This window comes from Musa acuminata, chromosome BXJ3-10, assembly GCF_036884655.1.
Source record: "Musa acuminata AAA Group cultivar baxijiao chromosome BXJ3-10, Cavendish_Baxijiao_AAA, whole genome shotgun sequence".
NCBI classification, from domain to species: domain Eukaryota; kingdom Viridiplantae; phylum Streptophyta; class Magnoliopsida; order Zingiberales; family Musaceae; genus Musa; species Musa acuminata.
The window spans coordinates 23,232,629-23,258,087 of NC_088358.1; the positions used below are offsets into that span (position 1 = coordinate 23,232,629).

General features: G+C 40.0%; 5 protein-coding genes across 7 annotated transcripts; 2 read left to right on the forward strand and 3 right to left on the reverse strand.

Moving 5' to 3' along the window:
- The first annotated feature begins 646 nt into the window (after nt 1-646).
- Nucleotides 647-1,133, forward strand: LOC135651400 (22.3 kDa class VI heat shock protein-like). Its single transcript, XM_065171465.1, has 2 exons — nt 647-959; nt 1,042-1,133. Exons 1-2 carry the CDS (start codon nt 647-649, stop codon nt 1,131-1,133), a joined length of 405 nt encoding a protein of 134 aa, XP_065027537.1.
- Nucleotides 1,134-1,366: 233 nt separating this feature from the next.
- On the reverse strand, nt 1,367-4,070 carry LOC135650580 (beta-amylase-like). Of its 2 annotated transcripts, none has more exons than XM_065170059.1 (8): nt 3,752-4,070; nt 3,489-3,557; nt 3,020-3,418; nt 2,767-2,931; nt 2,393-2,659; nt 2,098-2,307; nt 1,785-2,024; nt 1,367-1,697 (listed from the first exon to the last, which is right to left on the reverse strand). In XM_065170059.1, the coding sequence occupies exons 1-8, from the start codon at nt 3,977-3,979 to the stop codon at nt 1,491-1,493; spliced, it is 1,785 nt and encodes a 594-aa protein (XP_065026131.1). In that variant the 5' UTR covers nt 3,980-4,070; the 3' UTR covers nt 1,367-1,490. The 2 variants fall into 2 exon arrangements, with proteins under 2 accessions (XP_065026131.1, XP_065026132.1); XM_065170060.1 differs by having other exon boundaries at nt 3,489-3,608.
- Nucleotides 4,071-4,417: 347 nt separating this feature from the next.
- LOC135651401 (aspartic proteinase nepenthesin-1-like) lies at nt 4,418-5,650 on the reverse strand. The gene has a single exon (XM_065171466.1). It carries the CDS (start codon nt 5,648-5,650, stop codon nt 4,418-4,420), a length of 1,233 nt encoding a protein of 410 aa, XP_065027538.1.
- A 1,148-nt stretch (nt 5,651-6,798) lies between these two features.
- Nucleotides 6,799-8,037, reverse strand: LOC135651402 (aspartic proteinase nepenthesin-1-like). The gene has a single exon (XM_065171467.1). It carries the CDS (start codon nt 8,035-8,037, stop codon nt 6,799-6,801), a length of 1,239 nt encoding a protein of 412 aa, XP_065027539.1.
- Nucleotides 8,038-8,531: 494 nt separating this feature from the next.
- Nucleotides 8,532-24,812, forward strand: LOC104000312 (membrane-bound O-acyltransferase gup1). Of its 2 annotated transcripts, XM_065172686.1 has the most exons (19): nt 8,533-8,813; nt 8,910-8,965; nt 9,818-9,999; nt 10,089-10,137; nt 11,440-11,543; nt 11,652-11,716; nt 12,620-12,690; nt 14,172-14,231; nt 16,439-16,552; nt 19,146-19,270; nt 19,360-19,411; nt 20,912-20,974; nt 21,920-22,029; nt 22,102-22,194; nt 22,296-22,377; nt 23,551-23,628; nt 24,098-24,173; nt 24,243-24,292; nt 24,370-24,812. In XM_065172686.1, the coding sequence occupies exons 1-19, from the start codon at nt 8,711-8,713 to the stop codon at nt 24,421-24,423; spliced, it is 1,587 nt and encodes a 528-aa protein (XP_065028758.1). In that variant the 5' UTR covers nt 8,533-8,710; the 3' UTR covers nt 24,424-24,812. The 2 variants fall into 2 exon arrangements, with proteins under 2 accessions (XP_065028759.1, XP_065028758.1); XM_065172687.1 differs by lacking the exon at nt 14,172-14,231 and having other exon boundaries at nt 8,532-8,813.
- Nucleotides 24,813-25,459: the final 647 nt, after the last annotated feature.

The window sequence follows — 25,459 nt, forward strand, 5'->3', positions numbered from 1 at the left end:
AACTCAAGGATACTTCTGTAGAATCTAGAATGTGAGCATAAGGTGACAGAAAGCAGCAAGGCAGAAATCCAAGACAAACCATGGGCCAAGAAAAGCAAACAGAATCTAGTAAAGGTTCAATGGGAAAACACAGATCCAGGAAAAGCAAAACCAGCATCAGTTCACAGCTGACTGAACTGTCCTCTCCACTAGCTGAAGCAGTACAATTCATATTCTCTTCTTTTCAGCATGCTATAATAATTCAATCCTCAAGAGTGACTGCTGCACTTTCTAATCCTAAGCAAATTTTGCTCCTACTGCATCTCTTGTGGGTGTCATCATCAGAAACAGATATCTCAATCAGCTCTTACAGCACTACATGCATCATCAAGAAGTTTAAGGAAGCCTCTGTATTTGAAGCAGTACAATGCATGTGAAGTGGTCTGCTTCACTGCATCCTGCTGGCCAAGTTGGTGAGGCCAGAGATCCCAAGGTTGCAGACTGCTTCGTCTCAGAAATGGAGGGGGATAAGGTGTGCTCGAGAGCAGGAAATATTCCCCGAAGCAACATGAGGAATCCTCATCTCTGCCTTTGCAAAAGTCAGCGGTTTGAGCTTTATAAAAGGTGAGTTCTACGGGAGCATCCCCGTTCGACGCTTCCTTTCCGAATGCTGCCCCCGAGGGTGATCGAGGTCCGATCAGGCGATCAGAGCTCGCACTCGCAGAAATGGCGAGTCGCCCTCACGGAAGACGCGTTCGATCGCTTCGTTGCTTGCGGTGGGGACACTTCTAGAAAGGTGTTTGGTGAAGGGTCTCTCTTCAACCTGCTACTGTTCGGGAAGTTCTTTGACCCTGCCGATACGTTCCCGTTGTGGGAGTTTGAGGCGGAGACATTGCTCTCTGGCCCTGGGAACACCTCCAAGACCGCCGTTGATCGGTCTGAAACAGAGTCAGAGTATGCTCTGAGAGCGGAGTTACCAGGTACTGGTGTCTCCTTCTACAGGAAACAGATCTATCTAATGTCCATATATCATCGATAGAATCTCAACACCATGCTTCTCAGTTGGTGAAAGGAAATGTGACAGGAAATGTGACGTAGAAATATGTGGTGTGAAGGAGAAGGTGGTGGAGATCAGTGGCTTGTGGGGTGGGTGAGAAGCTGAAGCAAGGGAGTGGAAGACCGGCTAGTGGGAGCATGGCTTCGTCAGGTGACTTGAGCTGCCACCGGATGCAAACTGGAAGAAGACATCTTTCTGGAGATCAAAATTCCAAAGACTGCTTCTGGCAGCAATCTCTGATGTCCATTTGTTCCTGCTGGAAGAGAGTAGGAGATGGTGTATATGATAGCTGAAGAATGCTTTCTCTCTCCCACACACAAGGCATGATGCTTGTCGAGAATAAATTAGATTAATTACACTGATATGAACTGATATCTATGCTTCAGTGTTCACATAAAACTCTGGTACTGTTCTCATCAAACTCTGGTCCTCCGTCCTCACCATCTGCAGGATCTCAATTGAAGGATGAAGTCAGGATGCGCAGTGCTGCATCCACAACGTCGGCAAAGGCACCACCAACACTCATATCAGTTTCTGGATCAAATGGGTATGGCTTCATAGTCTCTGTAGCTTCCAAGATTTCATCCATCGTTATCTCTGGCTTCGATCTCTCTACAGGTGTAATGGGTTTGAAATACTTCCATGGATCTGCACAGTACTCCTGCAGTAAAACAACACCATCGAACTGCATCAACTCCATTATTCCCAAGCTTGAAGGTTCAGAGGTAGTACGAAGAAGAAACCTCACCTGGTCTGCATGCATCTTTCTCACAAACAATCTAAATACGTTGAAGTTAATTCTCTTCAGTAACTCATCTGATAGTCTGAGATATGTCATTGCTAGAACTCTCAGCTTTGGCCTGCCATTTCTGCTGACTCCATTTGGCCTAGCATTCTTCAAGATCTGGTTATACCCCCTTCTGTCATATCTGCTAAGAGCATTTTCGCATGCCACTTCGATCCCCTCTCTCCATGCAGCACTGAACACCTGACATCAATTCCCAAGCACCTAGTAACTCATGTCTTGTGCTCTGTAATCTGATGGTGGTGGTGGCTTTTACCTGTCGAACGAGTTCTTCAGGCCCACTCTTGGCTCTTCTGATTTGTTCCCAGTTTCTCATCTCCACACAGGTGAAGTTGAGGATAGCATCATGTCTTGCCAGCATTCTTGCGATGGTTCTGTAGCCGTCGCGATCGTTCAGGTTGTAGTAGCCTGCAGTTAGCTCTGCTGCATGGTTGTCGTCTTTGTACCACCAGTGGATGCCGGAGACCTGCGATGCAAGTGGTCGGGTTACAGTGAAGGCAACACGGAGAGGGCTTCCTAATTGCGTTGAGAGAGTGCAATAGGACACTTGCTTTGGCTGCAAGCTTGAGTTTGCAGCCTAGGAAGGCCTCATTAGCTGCATCAAGAATCTGGTCTCCATGCATTAGTAGCTTGTTCGAGTACCAAGTCAGGAAGAAAGTTCCTTTTTCCGTGAGATATGTCCCATTCTTCGCCGCGAAGAACTTCGTCTTCGTCGGCTTGTCGTTGTATTCTCCTGCATCATCTGGCAAATACCATTCAGGGTGTCCTGCCATTGCTGCGTCCTCTTTGAACTCTTCCTTCATGTACTTGTCATAACACTACAAAACATGCTTCAGTCATCCTCTTCTCCAGTTTCTGGCAGAGGTTTATTAGCTAACCAAAACTGAAGACACTGTACAAGTAGCGATCACAGTGAGCTCCTTACCTGAAACTCTCCAATGCCTGGAAAAACCCATCCCTGTGCTTCAGGGTAGGAGGGGTACCTCAATTCTCCGGCAGGGCCAAGACCCACCTCTATGTCTGTGATAATACCAGCATCCAAGAAATCTGCCATGTTTGCTCTGAAGCTCTTCATGAAGTCACTGTAAAGCTGCAAACAAGAAACAAGATAGTCCCAGCATCCACAATCTCTTCAAGCGGACTAAAGGTCACGAAGAATGATGGTTTGCAGCTCTAACCTCCACAGCAGTGCGGCCATCAAATATGGGCTGGTCGTCTACCCCAACGGTGAGGTACTCTCGATTCCTCGTGCCACTTCTGTTGGTGTAGTAGATATCTGGGTCCGACTCGCCGACATCGCGAACCCACCGCGGCAACGGGATGTCGACGGCGTCGCCGATGTTTCCGCCGCACTGATGGAACGACATGATGGCCTGCAACTTTAGCCCTTCTTCCTCCACCATGTGGAACAGCTCCCTGTATGCGCTCCAGTCGTAGCATTTCGTGCCCTCGGCTTCGACGATTCCCCACCAAACGTCCACCATGACGCCGTCGACATCGGCAGCACGCAACTGCCGTAGCTGCCGCCGCAGTTCTTCCTGCTTCTCCAACACATTGCTGACGGAGATGACATCCAACTGTTGGGCAGTCTCAGATCAAAGACCGTAATGTCACTACTGCTGGGCCAATTAACGAAGAACAACTTACTGGGAGCATCACGAACACCGGCACGTAGTTTGCCAGCATCTTCTCCGTGTCTGTGCGCGAGTCTGCTGTCTGCATGGAGTTCAGTGTGGCGGAAGCGCCTCAGATCCATCCTTAGCTTGGCTTGAGTACAAAGACATGAACAGAGTATATATCGAGCAGAACCTCTCAACCACACACACCAAAGGCAAAACATCTACTTCGATCTACTGCAATGACATGAATGGACGAGTTCTTACTGTCATGACAGTAGCACTAAACCGTACCTCAAGATCAGAAACCATGGTTGGAGCAGCAGAGGTCACGGTTTGAGGTGCAGTAACTCTCTTAAAAGGTCCATCTGAGGAGAATCTCCCACCAAATTCTATCTTCTCCATCTTTCTCGATCCGCCCACAGGAGCCAGTTCATGCCCTCCGTGCCGCCGGCGGAGCTCTGTCCTCGCCGGCGATGACCTCTCTAGATGAGGTAGGCTTGCATAGGAGATGCTTGTCATCAGGAATAGCTCGCTCTTGCAGCACGGAGAACTCAATGCAATTGCTCTGTTCTCAACATGGACTCTTACCAACACCCAACAGAGAATGGGTGGTGTGGATGATCTCAACTTGGATTTGTCTCTCTTTCTTTCTCTAAAAGAAATGAAAATTTATCGTTCACATATTATTGTTCGAACAAGAAAATTTTCCGAGCTCATATATTCCTTTCCTCCAAATTCGAGAAGGGCTCAAACTATCACTAAATAATGCACGAACGATATGAACAACCAATGATTTGATTTGATGAAACAACTAATGCATTCAACATATTAAGTCCGAATAATTGGACTTAATACAACAAAAAACCTTTATTAGTAATTAAATAAACTTAAAAATACTGCATTACGACAAATATGAGACAGTTTTACGTCATGAAACCCATAATAATTGCAATTACATCACCTTTTTGTTACTACATCGACAAGAGACCGATCACTACAGTTCGCAGGCTCGAACGACAGCTTTCCACCGGCGAGGTCATAGACGAGATGCATGTTCTGCTGCTGGAAGTTGCCCAAGATGGAGAGGTTGAACGGAGACCCGAAGATTGCCAAGCACAACAATCCAGCACTGGAATTCACAACGAAGTAGTTCGCCGCCGGGAAGTCCATATCAGCGCCATCGAAATGGAAAACCAAGATCGGCACTGCCACCCCACTTGCATCCGGTGGCAAGGAGAAGCAGAGATCATACCCGGCCACGGTCGCCACCGGTAGATCGATCTGAGACACAAGCGCTTGCTTCAACATCGCGTGAGCGGGATCCGTCAACAGGGTAAAGGTGGTGCCGGAATCAATGACCAAGCCGCCGGTCCCGTTCGATTGGAGCGCAAGGGTTGTGTTCGGTATCGGTAAGAGGGTTACACCAACCGAGATCCCTTGCAAGGAGAGGTAGTATAGGGGAGAAGGGACGTTGACGAACGGCGTGGAAGAAGCCTGTGGGCTCGGATTTGCCGAAGAGCCAAAGAGCAGAGCGGTGGTTGTGTCGTCAGAAGCGAAGCAATAGGAGAATCTTTCTTCACCGAGCTGGGACACCAGTGACAATGGCCCCCTCGCCATTCCCAGGATCCCGGCAGAGTTAGAGAAGAAGGGTGAGTTCTCCGCTCCAACCTCGCTCACGGTGCTGCACCCGAAGGCGATGCCGGTGACCGCCACCGGATCGGCTGCGCCGAAGGTGAAGGTCTCGGTGCCGAGAACACCTTTGGTGTACGAAGTATCGCCGTAGGAGTAGCTGTAGTGGCAATCAGGAGAGCAGGAGAAGCGAGGGAGAGTCTGGCACTGGGGACTGGTGCAGGGGAGAGCGGCGTAGGTGAGAGACTCGGAGGGCTGAGAGAAGCACTGGGTCCAAACCAGGTCGCTACCGGTGTCGAGCATGGCCGAGAAGACGAGGGGCGGGGTGCCGATGGCGAGGTCCACGAGGTAGCCGGCGCTGCTCCAACGGACAGGGAGCTGGACACCGGTCTGCGTGGCCTGCAGGCTCGCCTTGCGAAGCATTGCCGCTCGACGGAGGAACTCCAACCTGGAGAAGTTCCCTTCGTGGGAGTCGATGCAGGGGAACTGCGCCGTGCCCGGCGCGAAAGACGGGAGCACGGCCACGAAAAGCAGCAGCAGGAGCAGCGGCGGCGGTGGCATCCTCGTCGACGACAGTAGCCTTTCTTCTGCTATTCTCTCAATATAAGGAGAGATTCTACCTCTATTTATAGCGTCGAACTCCTAAGACGTTTCAATAGTTCCCAATTCGATTTCCTAGTTTATTTAGGAGTCAATCTTATGGTTTCCTACTAACCTAATTAGTATTACATCTCTACGGAGTAATCATGTTTTCCTAACCCGACTCATCAATTACAATGCTAAATCTAATTGCATTATTGCAGACACTAAAGATTCACAGGTAATCGCCGTTTATTTAGGAAACATGCAATGTTACAGACACAGACTCGTCGAAATGAGATATAGCAGTGAGAAAACAGGACGATTCACAAGCCGTTTGAGTTTTCTGCTCCAACCTTGTTCCTGGTGCCACACTCGAAGGCGACGCCGGTGACGGCCACCGGATCGCTGCCTGCTCCGAGTGTGAAGGCCTCGGTGCCGAGAACACCTTCGGTGTACGTAGTGTCGGCGTAGGAGTAGTAGTTGTAATGGCAATTAGCTGGGGAGCATGGGAGAGCCTGGCACTGCTTGCAGGGGAGTGTGGTGTAGGTGCGAGACTTGGAGTGGTCGTAGATGGGCATGGGCTGAGAGAAGCACTGGGTGCAAGGCTCGCACGCTGCCGGTGGCAAAGTGCCGATGGCGAGGTACGTTGCGCCGCTCGCTGGAGGAGCTCCAGCTTGGAGAAGTTCCCCTTTTCGGAGTCGATGGAACTGAGCTGAACCGGACGTTGGCCGGCCACGAACAGCAGAAGAAGCGGCAGCAAGAGCTGCGGAGATGGCGGCATCCTTTCCATGGAAGAGGACGAGGTGAGGGGGGAAGGTCAAACCTTTAATTGACCAACACGTTGGTCAATTCCAAACGAGCCCATTCAAAGGTTCACGTCATAAATCAAACACATCCAGCCAAATTAATTGACCAAAAATATTATGTCCTCACATTGGATGTACATAATTGAATCGGATGATTCGTAATTCAATATGTTTAGCATTCGGAAGAACTCGATTATGGAGTCGATTTCCATTACGGAGTACAACACAACAACTCATCAGTTGCATGACAAGTAGCCGAACGCCATGAGCACAGAGAGACAGCAAAATGGGCGTAACAGATGGGAAGAAGCAGGACACGATTCACAGCTTATCGCATTGTGCCGGCGCGAAGGACAGCGTCTTCCCGGCGACGTCGTAGAGTATGTGCATGTTCTGCTGCTGGAAGTTGCCAAAGATCGACACGGGATCACTGCTGGGATTCATTGCCAAGCACATCACTCCCGCCTCCATGTCCACGACCATGTAGTTGCGCATCGGCAAAACCATGTCGGCGCCACTGAAGTGGAATGTCATGTCCGGCAGCTGGGGAACCTCACCAGATTTCAACTGGAAGCAGGTGTCAAACCATGGGATATCGTTCGCTGGTGGCAGATCCACCACAGACCGGAGTTCTTGTTGGACGAGCTCGAGAGCAGCTCGTGGCAGAGTTGTGAAAGTAGTGCCGGAGTCGATGAAGATATTATTAGCGAAAGTATCGGATGGAATCGGCAGCAGGGTTGCACCGATTGATATCCCTCGCAGATCCAGGAAGTAGTAGGAATCAGCAACCAGTGGCGTCGATCGAATCGCGGATGCCGGTTCTTTCAAGTCTGCGAAAGATCCGAGCAGCAGAGTGCCGGTAGAAGACAGGTCATCGATCGAGGTGAGGCAATAGGAGAACTTCCCGAAGCCGAGCTGCGACACCAGAGACAGCGACCCCGGGCCGAGTCCGACGAGGCCGGAGCTGTAGAAGGGGGTATTGAAAGAGTTGTTGTACCCACAACCAAACGTGATATCGGGGATGGGATCGCCGGAGCCGAAGGTGAAGGTCTCGGTGGAGAGCACTCCCTCGGTCCAGGAGGAGTCCATATAGTCGTAGTGGTATATACACGCCGTCGTGCATGTGGAAGGAAGGGCCGTGCAGTAGGAATCGGTGCACGGCGACGCTGAGTACGTAGAAGAATTGGAGGGATCGTACTGAAGAGGCGAATGGGGGAGGCATTCGACGCATGGTTGGCACTGAGCCCAGACGAGGTCGCTGCCGGTGTCCATGATGGCCGAGAAGGGCAGAGCCGGCGTGCCGACGGCGAGGTCCATCATGTACTCGCCCAAACCGTCGTGCACCGTGGCTCGGGCGTCGATGCCGGAGACCGTAAGCATTTCTCCGATGGCATCCATTCTGTGCTGGCTACGTCGCATGGCGCGCCGGTAGCGTTCCGACGCGGTGAACTCGCCATTGGAGTCGACGTGGGTGAGGGTGGCGCGGATGCCGCTCGGCGCAGGACAGGCCAACGGGACATGCAAGAGGAAGAAAACTAGAAGACACGGCAGTAATTCCATCGTGTTGAAGATGATGATGGTGTATCGAACGAGGTATCAATGCGCATATATATATATACTGCTCTGCGTTTTTCTTGTCGTGTCTTGAAACATGCCAAGCAACGAGAGCTGGAAATCGCACCTTCTTCGCCTCACCATTGAAGCATGCCAAAAGACCTACGACTCACCTGTCAACTAATATCAGAGACGTTAATTGATTTTATACGTCATTATATGTAATAATTGATTTTGTAAAATTATTGAGTTGGATTAAAATGTTTAAACTCATTAATATACAATTTATAAAGATTTGAATACTTTGGTCGGTCACGATCGTTGCACGTGCAATGAGGTTGTTGCCGTCTCTTTTGCCTATATGAGGACGGCGATAGGATAAATTGTAATTTAGGGGCTTTTTTGACATTTTATGGGGTTTCCAAGAATCCGAGGACTTGCGATTAAAAATGTGGAAATTTGCAGAAACACCCTTCTTCTTCGGCCGTTGAACCGTTCGATTTTGGCTTCGATCCCTAACTCACTTCGCCATACCGCTTCCGCGCTACGCCGCCCGATCTAATCACGTCGTGGCCGTCTGTCGCCGTTTCGATCCCATCTCCGCTTCGACTCTCGGAGCTGATCCCGAACTTTATCCTTCTTTTGTTACTTGTTCGGTGGGGAATTTGTGTACGGAAAGATGAGATGCAGATCATTTAGGCAATGGGAGCTCGGGTTCCTTCTTCTCTATGCCGCTGCCTTTTATGCCATAGTCATTGACCGATCTTTGCATCTGTCCAACAGTAATTACGTCTCCTTTCTGTTCTGTTAGTTCACATAATATGCTTCGTTTTGTTTTGAGCTAAGAATTGTCTGCTTATCACTGCAATCTTTAATAGATCACTACGAGAAACTTAGAGGTTTACGCCCTGGTTGGATATCTGGTCGTTTAAATGTAAGTCCTTTACGTACTTTATTTATTTATTTTTTCTTTTTTTTTTTTCTTTAGTTGTAACTCGCTTCTTCATATTATTCTTTTCTATAAAGGGCCTTTTCTAATTTCTAGAGGTAATTGATCAAACAGAATGTGACAATAAGTGTCACTTGGAATTCATGGTAAACCTAGTGTGAGACTAGATGACCTACCTTAGGTTTTCCGAAACCCTGTTAACTGTCGCACCAGAATTGGATTGCAATTTCTGGTTTTGTGCTTTTTTTTTTTTTTTTTTCTGGAAGTCACTTATATCAGACATTCATTGTTTAATTTGTTGTACCATTCAAGGCTTAACTTCTCTGGAATGGTCAAGAAAATTGAGAATCTCTTCGGAACAATTTTGATTAGGTTTCTTACTCCTGTCCTAAAGTGAACTGCTGAATAAGAGTGGTAATGGATCATTTTTAGTTTTAGATTTTGGGGGATTCATTAGAGAGATGATTGGAGCAAGGGGTAATTACTCTATGTTCTATTCGATCTTTATTGCTAATTTAATTGGACTAAATGCTTTATAGTTCAGACAAGGTTCATAGTGTTTTAAGTGCTGGGTGAGCCATTCAGGTTGTTTATGCTCATGCTTGCATCTCAAGTATTTACAGATGTGAATATAATGACATTCTTGAATTGCAATTCAAACAGTGGAAAACATTAGCTATTGGTATTATGCTCGGTTCCTTTCCCATTGTCACCATGGTTATAATTTTTTTTCTTCTCTTCTTTATGTCTAATTATAATTTGGTAACTTGATTATGCTTTTGCTGACCTTTAGATCAAAACCTTTAGAATTGTTTGTGTTCTTGGATCTTCCTTCAGGATATCTCTGACGCACAATGGAGAAATTTTCGTGAAAACTTGCCTATTCTTACTGTTGTTTTGGGGTTCTTTACAATTGTGGCAAACATCTTAAGGTATTGGTACGACTTAAAAGGGAGAGGGATGTCTTTTATATGGATCTTGACATCATTGAGTTATTTATCATATTTACATGGAGCATGGTATGCCTCCTGATCACAAGAACTTTCTATTTATCCATCATGCGCCAGTTTGTGTGGCTTCTTAGATGACTAATTACCTATTTATGCAGTGTTGGCTATATTATTTCAATTGCTTCACTGAACTTTTTCATGGCGAAGGTTTGTGCATTTTCTCAATGCTACATATTTCTTGCTCTGTTTAATATTTTTTTAGTACTGAAACTATATAGTTTTTGATATACAAGCCTTTGTGTTTCCATAGTTCAAGAATGAGTCAATCACGATATATCGAAATCACATGCTGAATGATTCTTTATGTTCTTTTATTTATCAAATTATTGGTGAACTTTAGATTGTTCATTTTATATTATATTTATACCCTCAAAACAATACAATATTTATATAGTACGTCATGAGAAATCTTATGAAAGTATCCACTATGTTTGACCATTCAACATGTTGACATTGTGCAGCTAAATGCAATGTGCAACTACTAAAGAATGTCCTATAATTTGGTTGTGAAGTGGTTGACATTGCTTTTGCTCGATGTTTGTTTCTTTTCTTGTTTCTGATGCTGATATCTAACATTTAGTTGTTCCCCTTATTTATATGCTTCAGGCATCTTAACTTCTTCCTGACTATTTATTCTCTAATTATTTGTTGAGATGTTGGAGGGTGTTTCTGTTTCTTATCGCTTGAAATTTTTGACTAGCTGAATAATTCAATAACTTACTATGAACAATAAAGGGAGGGAAAGAAGTAGGGGGAGAGCAGAGAGAGAAACATGAGCAGATACCAACATCAAAGGCACAATAACTGGCATAAACTATGCAGTTACATAAATATTTTATTCCTTATCAATCATCTTTTTTAATATAAAGTACTTGGGGCCTATACTACTTTGTCATTTTTGGCATCCTGTGCTGGAGTTTGTTTTTTCACTTCATATCAAGGTTTCAATTTTTGGTTTGAGACCGATACTGGCACAAAACTTCACGGTATGTCAGTATACCAGTTGACACTGGAGTTTGTCTAGTCTCTGATTGAAGGATGATCTGTATACATATGAATTGTTTTTTATTGTTAAGGTGGGGCTTGGGGTAGATTATGGAGTCAATTTCACATAGGTATTCTGTCCTGTTCCAGTAGTGTTTGTCTTCGATGGTTGTATTTAGTAAGTTGTTTAATTGTTTATAAAAGTGATTTACAAGCTGCTAAAGAAACAATTTATGCAGTTATAGTTCTATTCTGTTGCATATATATGTGAATTCGTCTCTAAAATGCGCACATTTATCCACTCCGTGTGTTTTCCTTCTCGATATGTTTGTAATTGTGTTTAATGAACAAATGGTACACTACTGATACTAACAAATAGTTTGCTTAAACAAAGCGCTTTTATAATCTTCCAAGTCAGATTTCAGACATTTCACTTCTAAGCAGAACTTTCATTTCTTTTTGCAGGTCTTTGCTCGTTCCAAGTATTATTTAGGCATGCTTTGGGTATTTAATTTAGCTATCCTCATAGTCAATCGTATCTTTGAAGGCTACTCATTTTCCTTGTTTGGGTTAGTCGCAGAGTTGCCTACTTACCAAAAGGATTTTTTAATATTGAAATCTCTCTTTATCATGTTACTTTGAAGTTTTAACATTTTGGATCTGGTTGACATGATCAGGCAACAGTTAGCATTTCTGGACAACTACAGAGGTACATTTAGGTGGCATATATGTTTCAATCTAGGTAAGTTGGAAAAAAGACTTTCTTATTAGATTTTTTTTTTACAATCCTCTTGCAGTGATGACCTTAAATATGCTTTTTGGTTGTTTACAGTGTCCATTATTATTGTGATTAAGAATTTTGATAGAGCTTTAAATGAGAGCTAACGGTGTTATAAAGATGCTTAGAAAGAAACCACTATTGAAATATCATGTTTTATAGAGTCGAGTTGTTGGGCTAGCCATGCTTTATAGATTCAATCATTCACATGTTGGGCTATCTAAAATATATTCCATAAGTTTGTGTAGTTGAGATAAGAATGTTGAGATGAATGTGTGGAGCTGTTAGAAATGATAGAATATGAAACATATTATTAATCTTGTGATAGACTAAGTGAGTCACTTAATATTAGTGATACAAGTAGAGATAGAGAAACACCTAAGGATTCTTTACTAGAAACAATAAAAAAAGATTTGAATGCTTTTGATTTTGCTAAAGATATTGCCTTGTACAAAGCTTAATTGAGGACGATCCATGTAGCCAACCCCAAGGGAAAAGATCCATAGTTCCATCTGTCAACGGTCAACCCCAATAGTTGGTACTTTTACACTTACTGCACTTCCAGAGAGTTGTTGTACTTGTTATCATTGAAATTGAACCAGCCAATTGATTTTGCTTGCCAGCACAACTGCAACAGCCGCTTGACATAGCATGTATCACCTGATTTCTCAACCAATTATATGCTTAGTTATCAGCAGTGTGCCACTCTAATGGATAATATCTTTGTCAAATCATGTTTCATGCTGTTCTCAGTCGTTTCTGATGCTAGTGGCAATGGAATAAATTGCTCTTTTAGGTCCCTGAATAGAACTACAATCTTACTTCAAGGCAAATGATCTTTTTGTTGGGTTTTTTTTTATCAAACAGTTATACTACGCATGATCAGCTATGGATGTGACTATCATTGGTCATACAAAAAGCCCCTTTTTGATCAAAAGGTAGATGTATTTACTATTAAGACTCCATTGTAGAAAGCTTTCTCTCTTTTCTAAAATCTGCCATTTTTATTGTCCGCAAACTACTTGTTGATTTAAGCAGGCTTCTGTTTTATTGTGTCAATCTACATGGTCATGTCTCATGCCTTTTCTCTCTTTTTAGCTTGAACCATGAGGATTATTAATGGAGCTCATTGTTGGTAGGAAAATGACAAAATACTTTCAGATATGAATTTTGGGTTTAGCTCTGAATAAAAAGAATGGAACACATGATCAACTTCTGATCTTTTGGGTGATCTTTAGCATATAAGTTTTATTGGTCTTAGCAAACAATTTGCACCCAAAGAATGAGGTGAAAAGTAAATAGCTACATATAAAATGTGTAGAAATCACATTTGGCTGATCAACTTCTGTCTCTATGATACATGAACTCATTCCACATTTAACAATACAAGAAACTTCATTAATTTCAGGTAGATGTGTGAATTTGAGTGTTAATGGTTTAATAATGAGGCATTTTTCTGATGCCAGAGTCCATAAAGTGCATAAAGAAGTGGTCACAAGGTTCTCAGTTCACGAAAAAAGTATTTTTTGCAAATTATTCTTTTTGGCCATTAGTGTCATTTCTTCTGTTGTTTCTAACAATTGATACTGTGTTACCTGTGGTATCTGGCTTGTTTTTGCCTCATTCAGAATATACGATCAAAGGAAGTTTACTTATTAACTGCAAATGTTTGGATGTGTTTATACATTGGAAATTATAACATGCTAATTTCTTTATCCATTTATATTTAGTTATTATGTATGGGAAAGAAATGGGGGTTGGAGTGACAGAAAAAAATGCCTTTTTTCTTTCTCTTTGCTGGTGTTTCATTTCTTTTTGAACTTATTTAATTTTTTTATTTTTTTATTTTGTATTTTTTGTTTTGGGGGATGATTGGAGGAAAAGACTTCGTGCAACTAGACTAGAGGGAATTAATAGTGAGGTAAGAAATTAGCATATGTACTTCTTACCTTCTTTTGCTCTTTCTTTTCTGGCCAAGTATGGATCTCAATTGATATAGCAAGGTTTGGAGTTTGGTTTTGAAAAAGTAGTCATAGTCATTGTTTTTTATACATGAATCTAGCATGTGTATGATACCTTACTAGTGTAGTACACCCACAGTGTATCTCCTATTACCTAGTTTTCAAGTTTTTTGCTTGGCCTTCTTATGTAACCAGTGTGTAGTTACATAAAGTGTTGCTGCAGCAGCTCTGTCTCCTTTTTTCATATCTTGAATACCGGGGAAAGTCATTATAGAGAAGCTAGCCGTCTATTTAGTTGTAATTTCCTAAGATTTCTTATATGTCAATAATTCATGCTTTCCGGTGTCACAGATGTTGATATATCTCTGTAGTCAAACTATTTGTTGATGTATATATAGCTTTAAATTTATGTTGTTAAATGACTAATCTGAAATCTTCTCAGTGTCTTCTGGTTACAGAAACATATGCAACGTTGTAATATATGCTCTTCTGGCAAGACATGTTACTTTTCTCTACAGGTATACATGTTACCAGTGCATCAAGCCTATTAATAGCATATGACATTTCAAGTTATGATGCATAGAGCTTTAGTTTTATAAGCAGAAGAAAATTTTCTTTGGAAGTTCCATTATGAAAAGCTATAAATGCCTTCGAAAAATAGAACCAAAGACCATCTAATCTACATAATTATGATTGATGGCTAGAGAGGAAACAAAAGCATAGAAATCAAATAGAAGTATCAAACAACGATCATCCTGGTGATTAAAGTTTGTACTAAATTTCACTGGACACTTCTAATTAAATTTTGTTCTGATTTTTGCTGGACACAACTGAAGAAAAATATTTTGACATTGTCCTAGCAATAATAAAACTCTCTCTCTCAAAGAATTGTATAATCTAGAAATGTTTTGTTAAGTTAGGATGTAAAGAAAAGGTCGGCCCGATGCACCAAGCTCCTGCTAATGTAGTGTATGGGAAGATCAATATACTCAGCTTTACCCTTGCAAGATGAGAGATTGTTTCAATAACTCGAATTTTGATCACCCACGTTGCAAAGGATCACTGATGTATAAAGGAAGGTATGTTATCTTTTATCAAATTAGGATTTGTATATAAAAAAGAAGAATATACAAGTTTGATATATCATATTAATATGCGTAATATAAATGTTCCACATAATGAGTATAGTATGCAATTGCTTCAATAACTATGAATAGGTAATCTAGATGAACTAAAAGAAATTAAGAGTTAGTATAGTTGTTAATAGCCTAACATAGTATATTTTGGTTGCAATTAGCACATCTTGGATGAAATGATAGAATAATAATTATGACCATAAAGCTTTGACATGTTAAATGTAAATCTCTGTTATCGTATTAATAAATGCTTAATATTGTTAAGAAGTGCTGCTTATGTATTCAGCTCATGTTGAAATTTGAAACTGCCTAATGTTGAGTATTTGCGAATAATTGTTAGGTATAGTGCTAAGGCTCTTATCTGCCAAAATTGTTGTGTGCGAATATGTTAATTACTAGTATGAGGTGTGTGTCTTGCATCAGCAATCATGATAACCATATTGACAAAGTATGAAGTCTTGTTATGTGCCGGTAGTCCTAGGATTCATGTTCTAACGACATTGGGGTGTCACAATGTGCACCTTTAACTCAAATTCACCAACATGGACAAATTAAACCCCATATTTAAATTACTTAGGTCTGTCCATCTCTGTATCTTGACCAACCACAATAGTGGGGCTTACGACCCTGAAAGAGGGCTGCACACAATGGCCAACCACCCCTATGGCTGGATTGGCATATGTGATGTATGTTTCCACCCAGAATTGGCCAGAACATTTTATGTCTGATTTTGGATAGGCATTGGAACCAATGTGTGATAAAATAGAATTTCCAGTCAAGGTGGAAAGAAAGAGGAAAGGAGATTTGCTAATCTGGAGTAGCATGTTTGCAGCTGTGAGTGGGCTTATTATGTCAATCCTAAAGCCCCCAGGAAAGGAATAAGACATCTGCATTAGCCTCAGATGATTGACTACTTGATTGAGGCATTGATGATCAAGGGAGCAGATCTAGGAAGGGAAATGGGGTTGCTTCAAGGGGCCAACCAGCCCCTATTGTGGACAAAGTAGTGCTAGCCAGCTTTGGGAAGGGTATGCCGATCTCTGTGGGCCCAAGAGGTCTTTGAAAAGAGGGATTAAGAGAGAGTTGGCAGCAAGAATCTAAGGACTTCGGATACTTGTAGTGCTACTATGTCCTGCTTTGATCATATCAAAAGTCCTTAGGGTTAACTAAGTCACATTCTGTTGGTTTCAGTTTCATGAAATTGCAATATCTACCAATTTTACTTGGTTCTTTTAGTTGGGTTCGAATGCCATTTTAAATCAGTTCTTTCAAGCAATACAATGTTTTCCTTTCATTTTTAATTATATGTCTCTTATACATTTCAAGAGGTTTCTATTTTTCACAAAATTCTTTGTATACACCTTCCATGTATCAAATGATTGTATGCTATCAGTGAATAACACTGTTTCCAATTGATTGACCATGTGGATTTTGCTTATGATAATGCATTTGCCCAAGTTTTTTCTAAATGTTTTTCAGGTAATTTTTCACTTTATTTTATAGTTATATAAATCTGATGTACTCAGTTTAATAGTCTCTCTCTTGTCTTCTTGGCTTATGGTTGGCGCTAACAGTCTTTGTTTTGGCAGGAGAGAAGCATTCATGGAGACAAGTACTCATTTAGTATGTACTTGTGTTATTTGATATATGCACCACTTTATATTGCTGGACCAATTGTAAGCTTCAATGCATTTGCTACACAGGTCAGTCGTTCCTTCCTTTTTTTTAACAAGATATCTTTCTTTTGAGGGACTGAAATTGGAATTATTGTTTTAATTCTTCATGCTCCAAGTCAGCTAGAAGTTGGAGCTATATACCAAAGTTACAAGACAATTGTACTTAAAGATCCAAACCATAGTTTGAATACTGGCCAAGCAACTATCAGGATTGGCATCAGCCATAACCAAGTGAAATGCGCAAAAATTAAGGACATGATTTTTGCTATTGGATAGCTACCTAGTAAAGGACATCCGATCCAGGCTGACACAAAGAAGAAGAGCAGGAAGAGAGGACCAGTAACAGAAGAGTGGAGGGCATGCGAATGAAGAATCTTGCTGATGATTCCTGTTGCCAGGCAACCCATCTTCTTCACCATTGACAACCTTAGGTTTCACAGTCGTGTCTTCATTGTACCAGAAAGAATTGGGTTCTACCTACCACTTTTATGAAGTGGGCAATGCAGCCTCCGTACTGGCATAAAGAAAGGCTTCTTTGCAAGGGTGAGCTTTGGTTCTATAGTAAGGTTGCTCCGATATGAACTGGGAGATTAAGATTTAGTCAAGTAAACAATTTGTTTACTTGTAGGTAAATAGTTGCATACTTGACGCACTGAATACCTCACATTGGTGGAAGTCTCATGCATTTGACCATCATTTTAGAAAATATAAATGAATATACAATGGTATACCATATATACAATAATATACAGTAACTATTTGCATAAATAGTAGGCAACAAATTTGTATAAATAAAGTTGTATGATTAGTGTATAATATATAGCAATAATATAAACTTACATGATAAATAACATATTTTTTAATAGAAAACATATAAAGCATAGTTAAAAATTTAAAGCAATAAGATAAGAAAATTATTAAAATCTTTAAATTTGTTGGTTTCAAATTTTTAACAGGAAGGGAATTTTCATAATCTTGTACGTTTCCTTAGTCCTGTCCATGTTAGATAATACCCTAATATTTTTCATTAATTATGAGAGCTTGAAAGGAAGTTGGAGAACAGTAATCAAATCTGAAACAAAGTTTAATGGGCTATTGAATTGAATAGAAATCCTATCTTATGAAAGATTATGGGCCACCTATACATAATACTTTATAGGCCTAAGGTTACGATATGACAAACTCTTTATGCTCATCCCTTTCCTGCTTGAAGCTGAATGCGTGGGGCTTCTTTATAAAAATCAGGCTCAAGGATGCACCTATCTATGCTTTTTATTTGGTATCACTTGTTTGCACTTTTCACCATTCAATTCAACTAGTTGTTAAGTCTGAACTCAATTCAGTTGTTACCTTTGAGCATGTAGAAGCTGACACCAAACTAGACTTTCTTGATTTATGTCTGTTTGACACCCATAAATAGGTGCAACAAGTCTTTTTTCAAGGTTAGATTGATTATGTGTGGTCTGATTATTCCTTTTCCAACTTGGCATTTTGCAATATGTGCAGAAGATTGCATCAGTTGTACAATTTCTTTTCAATGGAAGTTCTCGTGTCTTACTGATGAGAAATGAGAATCTTCTAAACAGCACCCTCACTGAGTCACTGTAGTTATTCGATGTTGATGTATCGGATTTAAATATACTACATATATGGATACAAGAGAGATTTATTTAAAGTGAAGGTTATTCTCTGGACGGTACTTGGTGTCTGGATGTCAATGTCATTTAACTTCTTCAGGTTGTAGCTGCTACTTCTGAAGGTCCATTATGTACTGATTTGTAATGTTTTGCCATAAACATATCAACTCTCATCATACAGGTTTATTTTGATAGGTTGCATTATTATGCCTCAACTGTTAATACTTGTGCACAAATCAAAGAAAAGTTTTTTGGCATTTAAAATAATTCATCCTTGATAGTTGATCACTGCCCGAAAGCTGGTATCTTTCAGATCTTAAAGCAAGATTATGGCATGTCATCTGACATTTTCAAGTAGGCTTGTTTAATTGAGAAATTGAAGTTGCGAGAAGCAATAATTTGTTCACAACAGGGTTCTTTCCATTTTATCTCCATTATTTTTTATCTGTTGAAGAGTCATCTGATTTGTATGTGCATGGGTCTTATGTACTGCTTGCTCACAAATATAAAATTCTAGTTCTTACAATTTATTACATTTAAAATGATAAAATTATACTGGCCTTGTATTCATTTTTCCAAAATGAAAGGATTTATTACTGTAAAGACCTAGTACAAGCTACTCATGCTCCTCGGAGCACAAAAAATTACCCAACTCCTCTTGGCTGAGCACAAAAGAGAAAAAAAAAAGCCCAACTCGTCCGGCCAAGAGCTCCTCCAAGTAGAAGAGGATCCAAAGTACTGAACAAAATGTGCCAACCAATTAGCACTAAAGTTACCCTCTCGGAACAAATGAGAGACTACACAATCCTGGCCTTGTTGTATATTAACTGGTGCCTAGTTCAACCTAACCTGTGTGCGATGTGCATCTGTAACAGAAGATCCTGAACCAATTTGTATCATTTGGTGTTCTATGTTGCATTCCACTAAAAGTCTGCATGGTTATTTTCATTTATCCAGTTTCTCTTACTATATTGCTCTTGTAGATGGACATGCCTCAGAAAAACTATTCACTCGGACAAATAATTCGATATGGACTGAAATGGATTCTTAATCTTCTTCTTATGGAAGCAATGACACATTTCTTCTACTACAATGCTTTTGCAGTTAGGTAAGCAAATTATGTAACTGTAATAATGATGAATCTCTTATTTGCAGACAACTTTATTTATTTATGTTTTCTGATAATTGTTTATGCAGTGGATCATGGAGGCACTTATCCCCATTGGAGATTCTCATCATAGGTTATGGGGTATGATATCTTCACTGTACTCACTTTTTTGCTAGATCTATTACATCCTGTACATGCATACCATAAAAAATGTTTTTTGTACTTTGTACTTAAACAGCAATTATTATGATCCAGAGCTAGATTTTAAAGGTAAAACATTAGAGGAGGGTCTAAATAGGCAATTGATATTGTTTAAAGTGGTTCTGCTGCTGGAAAATGTAAGTATATATTTGAAGCATCTGTTTCAATCCAAAGCTCAATCTGAACTGACTCCCTCTTTCTCATCTTTTCTTAATCTTCTCTCTGATCCATATTTCATATGCTTAATGATATAAGTTGACAGGCCTTACCCATCTTTGCTACAAAAAAGGGAGGATCAAACTGAATGCTTAAGTTCCCATAATGATGGTTTCAGTCATAATAACTTTGAAGACTTAAAAAAAATATAAGGGGAAAAAGAGAAAAGGACAAAAATCCATACCTTACAGGTGTTTTAAAAAATAGCACTAGATATATGAAAATTATTTATGATATGAAATTATAAAGGAATAAAGAACCTGAAAATATGAAGCAAGCAAAACCTAAGAAATGTAAACTCAGTGGTAAAGAATGACAACTTGCAAGTGGCAAGTACCTCAAACTTAATAATTACTAGGAATTTTGAGAATCATATTGGTATCCGCTACCACATCATTGTCATGACATGGCTGCTAATGTATAACAATGCTGCTTGATCACGTGGGGTAGGTGTGCCATATACTTCATCCTTTCATTGTACCCAAAAAACAAAATCCTTAAATGAAACAGGTGGGTTGAGCTGCAAATATCACTGCATTAAACTGAGCCATAGGTTTTGTTTGTAGGTATCAAAGCCAAAAGTCTGGCTTAAATGAGAGTATCCAATATCAATTTTGGTCAGCAAGCCAATTTTGCTATTTTACATGATTTTCAGCTAAGATCATGATGAATCTTGAGACTATCTGAGGTATTTATCATTTAAAACAGGGAAGATATTGTTCTCTTGGTACAATGTCAAATTTTTCTCATGATTTATGAGTACTTGAAATAATTGAAATTAGGTTTATATAGATGAAGATCAATGTTTCAACTGTGTCAAGGACTTATTTTGAAATTAATACAGGACTAACATATTCCACAAGCTTACTTTTATCACTCTCTTTATCCAATACTTGCAGACTTGCTTGGTTAATGTCCTTCAAGCCTATAGTTGATTGTCTTGGCTGGTTTTCTTGCCTAGTAAGTTTCTGTTGCAAGTACTTGGATTTGGTTCTTTAGTGATCAGATTACTGGATGGCTTACTTTTCTGTCTCAAACATTCTCATAAGTTTACAGCAAACAACCATTTCCATCATGGTATTACAGTTGGGTTCTCATTGGTCGGCATTGGTTCTGCATCATTTTCAGTATTATTTTTATAATTAACATTCTACGTGGACTATGTTGAAAAATATATAAATGAACGTATCTTTTGTTTTATTTGTTTTTTCTTCTGGGTGACAGGTGTTAAACTTTATGTGGTTGAAATTCTTTCTGATTTGGCGTTATTTTACATTCTGGTCACTGGTAATCTTCTGAACTCCAGAATACTTTTCTGATCTATAATCTCATCCCTTCCTCAAATAATTTCTGTATGATCTCCTGCATCTCCTATTTGTATATTGAATCTTAAATTATGACTACCTGATGCTTCCGATATTTATGCTAGCCAATACTCCCAAGTTTGGTGTAATTGAAACTTGAAAGAGTCGTGTATGTATGTATGTATTTGCAGTTTGTCATTTACATTTTTTTATGTTTCATTAAGTGTATTAGGAAAAATAGTGTGATTGATTGCGCAACATTATGATGATTTTTAGAAATCCTTGATGGCCTTTCTAGGTTTCAACATTCAAGTAAGCCTTTTCCTTTTCAAGACTCACCTATACAAGAAAATTGTTCTTATTCATAGGCTATATATGATGTTCTCCTACACTTTGTGAAGGAGTATTTAGGTTTTTGCTTCAAGGCAAGCCTCTTTTGCCTTAGAAGTTATTTATACTAAGAACATGCAATCTTCAGAGGGAAATTTGAGATTATGATAATTAAAAGTTTCAAGAAAGCTAAAGGAAGATTCAAAGCAAATAGGAAGAAGTAATGCAATCTTTACTGTCTAACTAATTATAACACAGATAAATATCAGGAAATTAGCACATGTTCCAATTGGTTAGGAATGTATTTTCTTCTTGTACAATTTATGGACTATTGGGAATAACCTACCTATGGAATAATGGAACTGACAATTCTTATGGTCTCTCTGTCTTAATAAACATAAATAGACTATCCTGTAGATTTGTGTTTTTGTGATCTGAATATATAATTATAATCTACAAAGTCTTTTCTGTGTTGCACTGTTATATGAAGTTGAATCTGATGGTTTTTGAGATATAATTGTTAGCTTTATTGTTATTTAGCAAATTGTATTGAGAATTTCAAAATTCCAACATTATCACCATGACACTTCAACTGCAGATGACGGGCATTGAGACTCCAGAAAATATGCCTAGGTGTATCAACAATTGTTATGATTTGGAGACCTTCTGGAAAAGCTGGCATGCATCATTCAACAAATGGCTTGTCAGGTTTGTTTCAATCTTCCTCTACTACTTTGCTCAATTACTCACTGAATAATAAATTCTGTTGCTAAATTACAGGTACATGTATATTCCGCTCGGTGGTTCTCAGAGAAAGCTACTCAATGTGTGGGTTATTTTTACATTTGTAGCAATCTGGCATGACCTGGAGTGGTAATTCTATTCTGTACCTGCCTGAAAATTGCAATTTCTTCAAACAAGCAATTTTCAGCTTTTAAGCTAAAAATGGTCCATCTGATGTTTTTGTCCGATAGGAAACTTCTTTCTTGGGCATGGTTAACATGTATATTTTTTGCTCCTGAGATATTGATCAAATCATGCAGCAACGCTGTTCAGGTATTGCTATTTTCCAGTTACAAATTGTCTGTCTTGGGAACCGTCATATTATAAGCTATCAGAACCATGATGGCCATATTAAATAATAATGGCATACATGATCTGTTGTTTTGATAATAATGACATCCACATGGTCATATGTGTTGTTATTCATTTGCTCACAAGATGTGAATTCATATGATTTTATTAGCCTGTTCCATATACAAGTTAACAAAGTGCACCCATCTTTAACACAATTCTAAATCAAGTATCTGACAAGATTATCATCGATCAAAAATTGAAAATCTCAATAGTGATAAGTATTGAGAAGAATATTAACCTTAAAAGTTTCCATCATTGGCTGTTCTTGAGCATGGGGGCTATTATGCTAGGAAGATATTAGTGTGCCTTTGGTTGGTCTGACATCACCAGCTTTGAACCTTACGTGCCAAGGTTAACTGGCATGGGCTGAGATGAGGTTGTTTATTTTTTACATGGCCCATCATGATAGTGAATAGAGTTGATGTTGTAGCATTCTGTGCCAATTTTGGCATACAGAACGCCAATAATTAGTATACAAATGGCATATTTTCTTTCTTGTAATTATATCTCATCTTTGTGGAGAATAGACCTGTCTTTTTGAACAATTCATCAGGATGTTCCTAGTTAAACAAGGTTTGCCGGATGAGGACAATCTTTGGATTTTGGATCGGGATTGAATCAGATCTGCTTTATTAGATTTTTAGGCATCAACCTGAATTGGCAAGAACTGGTTACAGTGGCTGAATATGTGAATAACTGACTGGAGTCAGCTATGAACTTGTGCAACTTGGTTGCACCCAATTCATTTGCGTGGTTCTGTAATTTTTTAATTCCTGCTCAGTTTGAGCTGATCCTGATCTGGCTCTGTTATCAGCAGATCCTGCATACTGTGCATGTTAAATCTCAACTGAGTGTTACCAGGCCTGTATGATCACAATAAGAATTGACCTTGTATAATGGTAATGAATTTGTCAGTTTTTAGCATATGTCTCATAGATGTTTGATTAAATTTAAAGTGAAGTCTGAGTGGCACTCAACCTGTCCTTCTATTGGTCACAACATATTTATTTTAGAACAAAGATACTGTTCTGTTTTGTATGATTTTTGTTGGCTAATTATTATTACATGTTCATAATTTATGCGTGCTATCAGGTAAAAAGTGCTTTTGGGATGTGCATACAACGTGAACTAAGTGCTATTGCAGGTGCTGTGACAATATCATGCCTTATGGTACGTTTCGTATTTATCTTAACGTTTTCATTGGTATGAAAGCTCATAAATGAGCATACTACAATACCAGTTTGAATTAAGATTCATTGTAGCTTCTCTTTAGATCCCACACTGAGCACCTGAAGAAGCCATTGTGCACAATTGGCTGAATTTTACAAATTATACGCTTGATGTGTGAATACTGAAAAGTTACTTAAATTTATTTCTTTGTCTATACATGAATTTCTGCTGAAGTTGCATAATAACCTGAAGAAATAGTTGTAGTCCTATCGTTCTTGTGTCCATGTACTAATCTTCATCCTCTATTAAGAAACTAATCTGTACTCATACTCATGGAGCTGCTAAAACCTAGGTTTCTTTCCAAGTTCACTATGTGTTTATTTCTTTTCTCCATAATGTGTAACTATATTTTTTAAGTAGCTGACTGCACTGTCATGAACTTCTGTTTCTGGTTTATTCTGGTTTACAGGTAGCAAATCTTGCTGGCTTTGTTATGGGACCATCAGGAATAAAATGGCTGATTTCTCGGTTGCTTCACAAAGATGGTAACTTCAAGATCAATTTCTTTCTATGTTTCTTAATCCACTCATAATATTCCTTTCTGCGTTGCACAGGTTTACCTATTCTAGCGGGCACATTCACAACTTTTTATGTAGGAACTAAGGTAATTGTTGATCGTTGCGGAGTTTGTATTGATCACACTTGTATTCCACCTATAACTGGCTATTTTCAAATTCGCAGCTAATGTTTCATATCCGTGATGCCAAAAAATGCAACCAGCTGAAGGATCACTGAGACTTGAGCTTTTCCACCGGTTGAGGAAACTACGAAACCTCACTCGGTTCATCCTTTTTTTAATTTTCCTAACATCTCATTGGCAAAGACTAGAGGCAAATGGAGATGTTAAAGTAGGCATTATCAAGGCAAGTAATTTCAGGAACAAGATCTCATAAGCCTGACACTAAGCTTACAAACTTTGCAGAGTTCTACTGCTGGGGACTAAACAAGATGCGACAACAAGTCTACTCTGTAAATTTTTATACTCCAACTGCGTTCAGATTCCTTTATGTAATTTTTGTTAAAAATATTCATCAAGAGTGATAAAAAGAGAAGATAATCTCATGTCATCAGGGATTGAAAGAGTCGAATTATATAACCTAAAAGTTAAGCTTTTTCTTGTTGAATTGGTGTATCTATCTATGTATTTAATTCAAATTCATCATTAATAATTTTTTTTTGATAAGTTTATATTATTAAAAAGTCAGTGTACAATCTACTTTCCCTCGGTATCAATCCACCCACCCGAGACAAATTCTGAGGCCAAATCCTTGTGCCGATCCAAGGGTAGTGGCAGATCGATTGTGGTCGGGGAGGAGAGCTCGTGCAGAAATCGAGAATAGAAAACGAGGGAAATTGTAGTCTTCCGGGTTGGTTCATGTATGGTCCATGGCCCAATCAGCAGCTATGACTAAGTCGGATCTAATTTTGATTGAATCCGGTAAAACTTGTCTCATCTCGCCAACATAATTAAACCCGGCCCGTAAGTTAACGGATCTGATACAGATGGACAAATTTGAACCGCGAATTGGATCGGGTTTGATAAGGTATCTCGATTCCGTCTGATTCCGACCCGAGCAACAGTGGCACGCTGACAAGCCCACAATTCCCTGCCTAAACGGGCAAAACACAGAATTGCTTAAACCAGCTTTAAAATAGTTGCAGTATTCCTACCCTCGATTCAACGTAACACTAGCAATCACTCACCTGACAACCACGTCACCACTCTCCGCTTCTACCCACGCCGAGCCCGGGCGGTCCCGCGTCCCACTTT

What these genes read in the sequence shown, in the direction of transcription:
- LOC135650580 (XM_065170059.1), bottom strand. Translation starts at nt 3,979, where the DNA reads ATGACAAGCATCTCCTATGCAAGCCTACCTCATCTAGAGAGGTCATCG. An exon ending in ATGGCCGCACTGCTGTGGAG is followed by an intron (nt 2,932 to 3,019) that starts GTTAGAGCTGCA and finishes TCTTGTTTGCAG; the next exon opens with CTTTACAGTGACTTCATGAA. An exon ending in GAAAGATGCATGCAGACCAG is followed by an intron (nt 1,698 to 1,784) that starts GTGAGGTTTCTT and finishes GTTTTACTGCAG; the next exon opens with GAGTACTGTGCAGATCCATG.
- LOC135651402 (XM_065171467.1), bottom strand. Translation starts at nt 8,037, where the DNA reads ATGGAATTACTGCCGTGTCTTCTAGTTTTCTTCCTCTTGCATGTCCCG.
- LOC135651401 (XM_065171466.1), bottom strand. Translation starts at nt 5,650, where the DNA reads ATGCCACCGCCGCCGCTGCTCCTGCTGCTGCTTTTCGTGGCCGTGCTC.
- LOC135651400 (XM_065171465.1), top strand. Translation starts at nt 647, where the DNA reads ATGCTGCCCCCGAGGGTGATCGAGGTCCGATCAGGCGATCAGAGCTCG. An exon ending in TCTGAGAGCGGAGTTACCAG is followed by an intron (nt 960 to 1,041) that starts GTACTGGTGTCT and finishes CATGCTTCTCAG; the next exon opens with TTGGTGAAAGGAAATGTGAC.
- LOC104000312 (XM_065172686.1), top strand. Translation starts at nt 8,711, where the DNA reads ATGAGATGCAGATCATTTAGGCAATGGGAGCTCGGGTTCCTTCTTCTC. An exon ending in CATGTTACTTTTCTCTACAG is followed by an intron (nt 14,232 to 16,438) that starts GTATACATGTTA and finishes TTGTTTTGGCAG; the next exon opens with GAGAGAAGCATTCATGGAGA. An exon ending in CATGCAGCAACGCTGTTCAG is followed by an intron (nt 22,378 to 23,550) that starts GTATTGCTATTT and finishes GCGTGCTATCAG; the next exon opens with GTAAAAAGTGCTTTTGGGAT.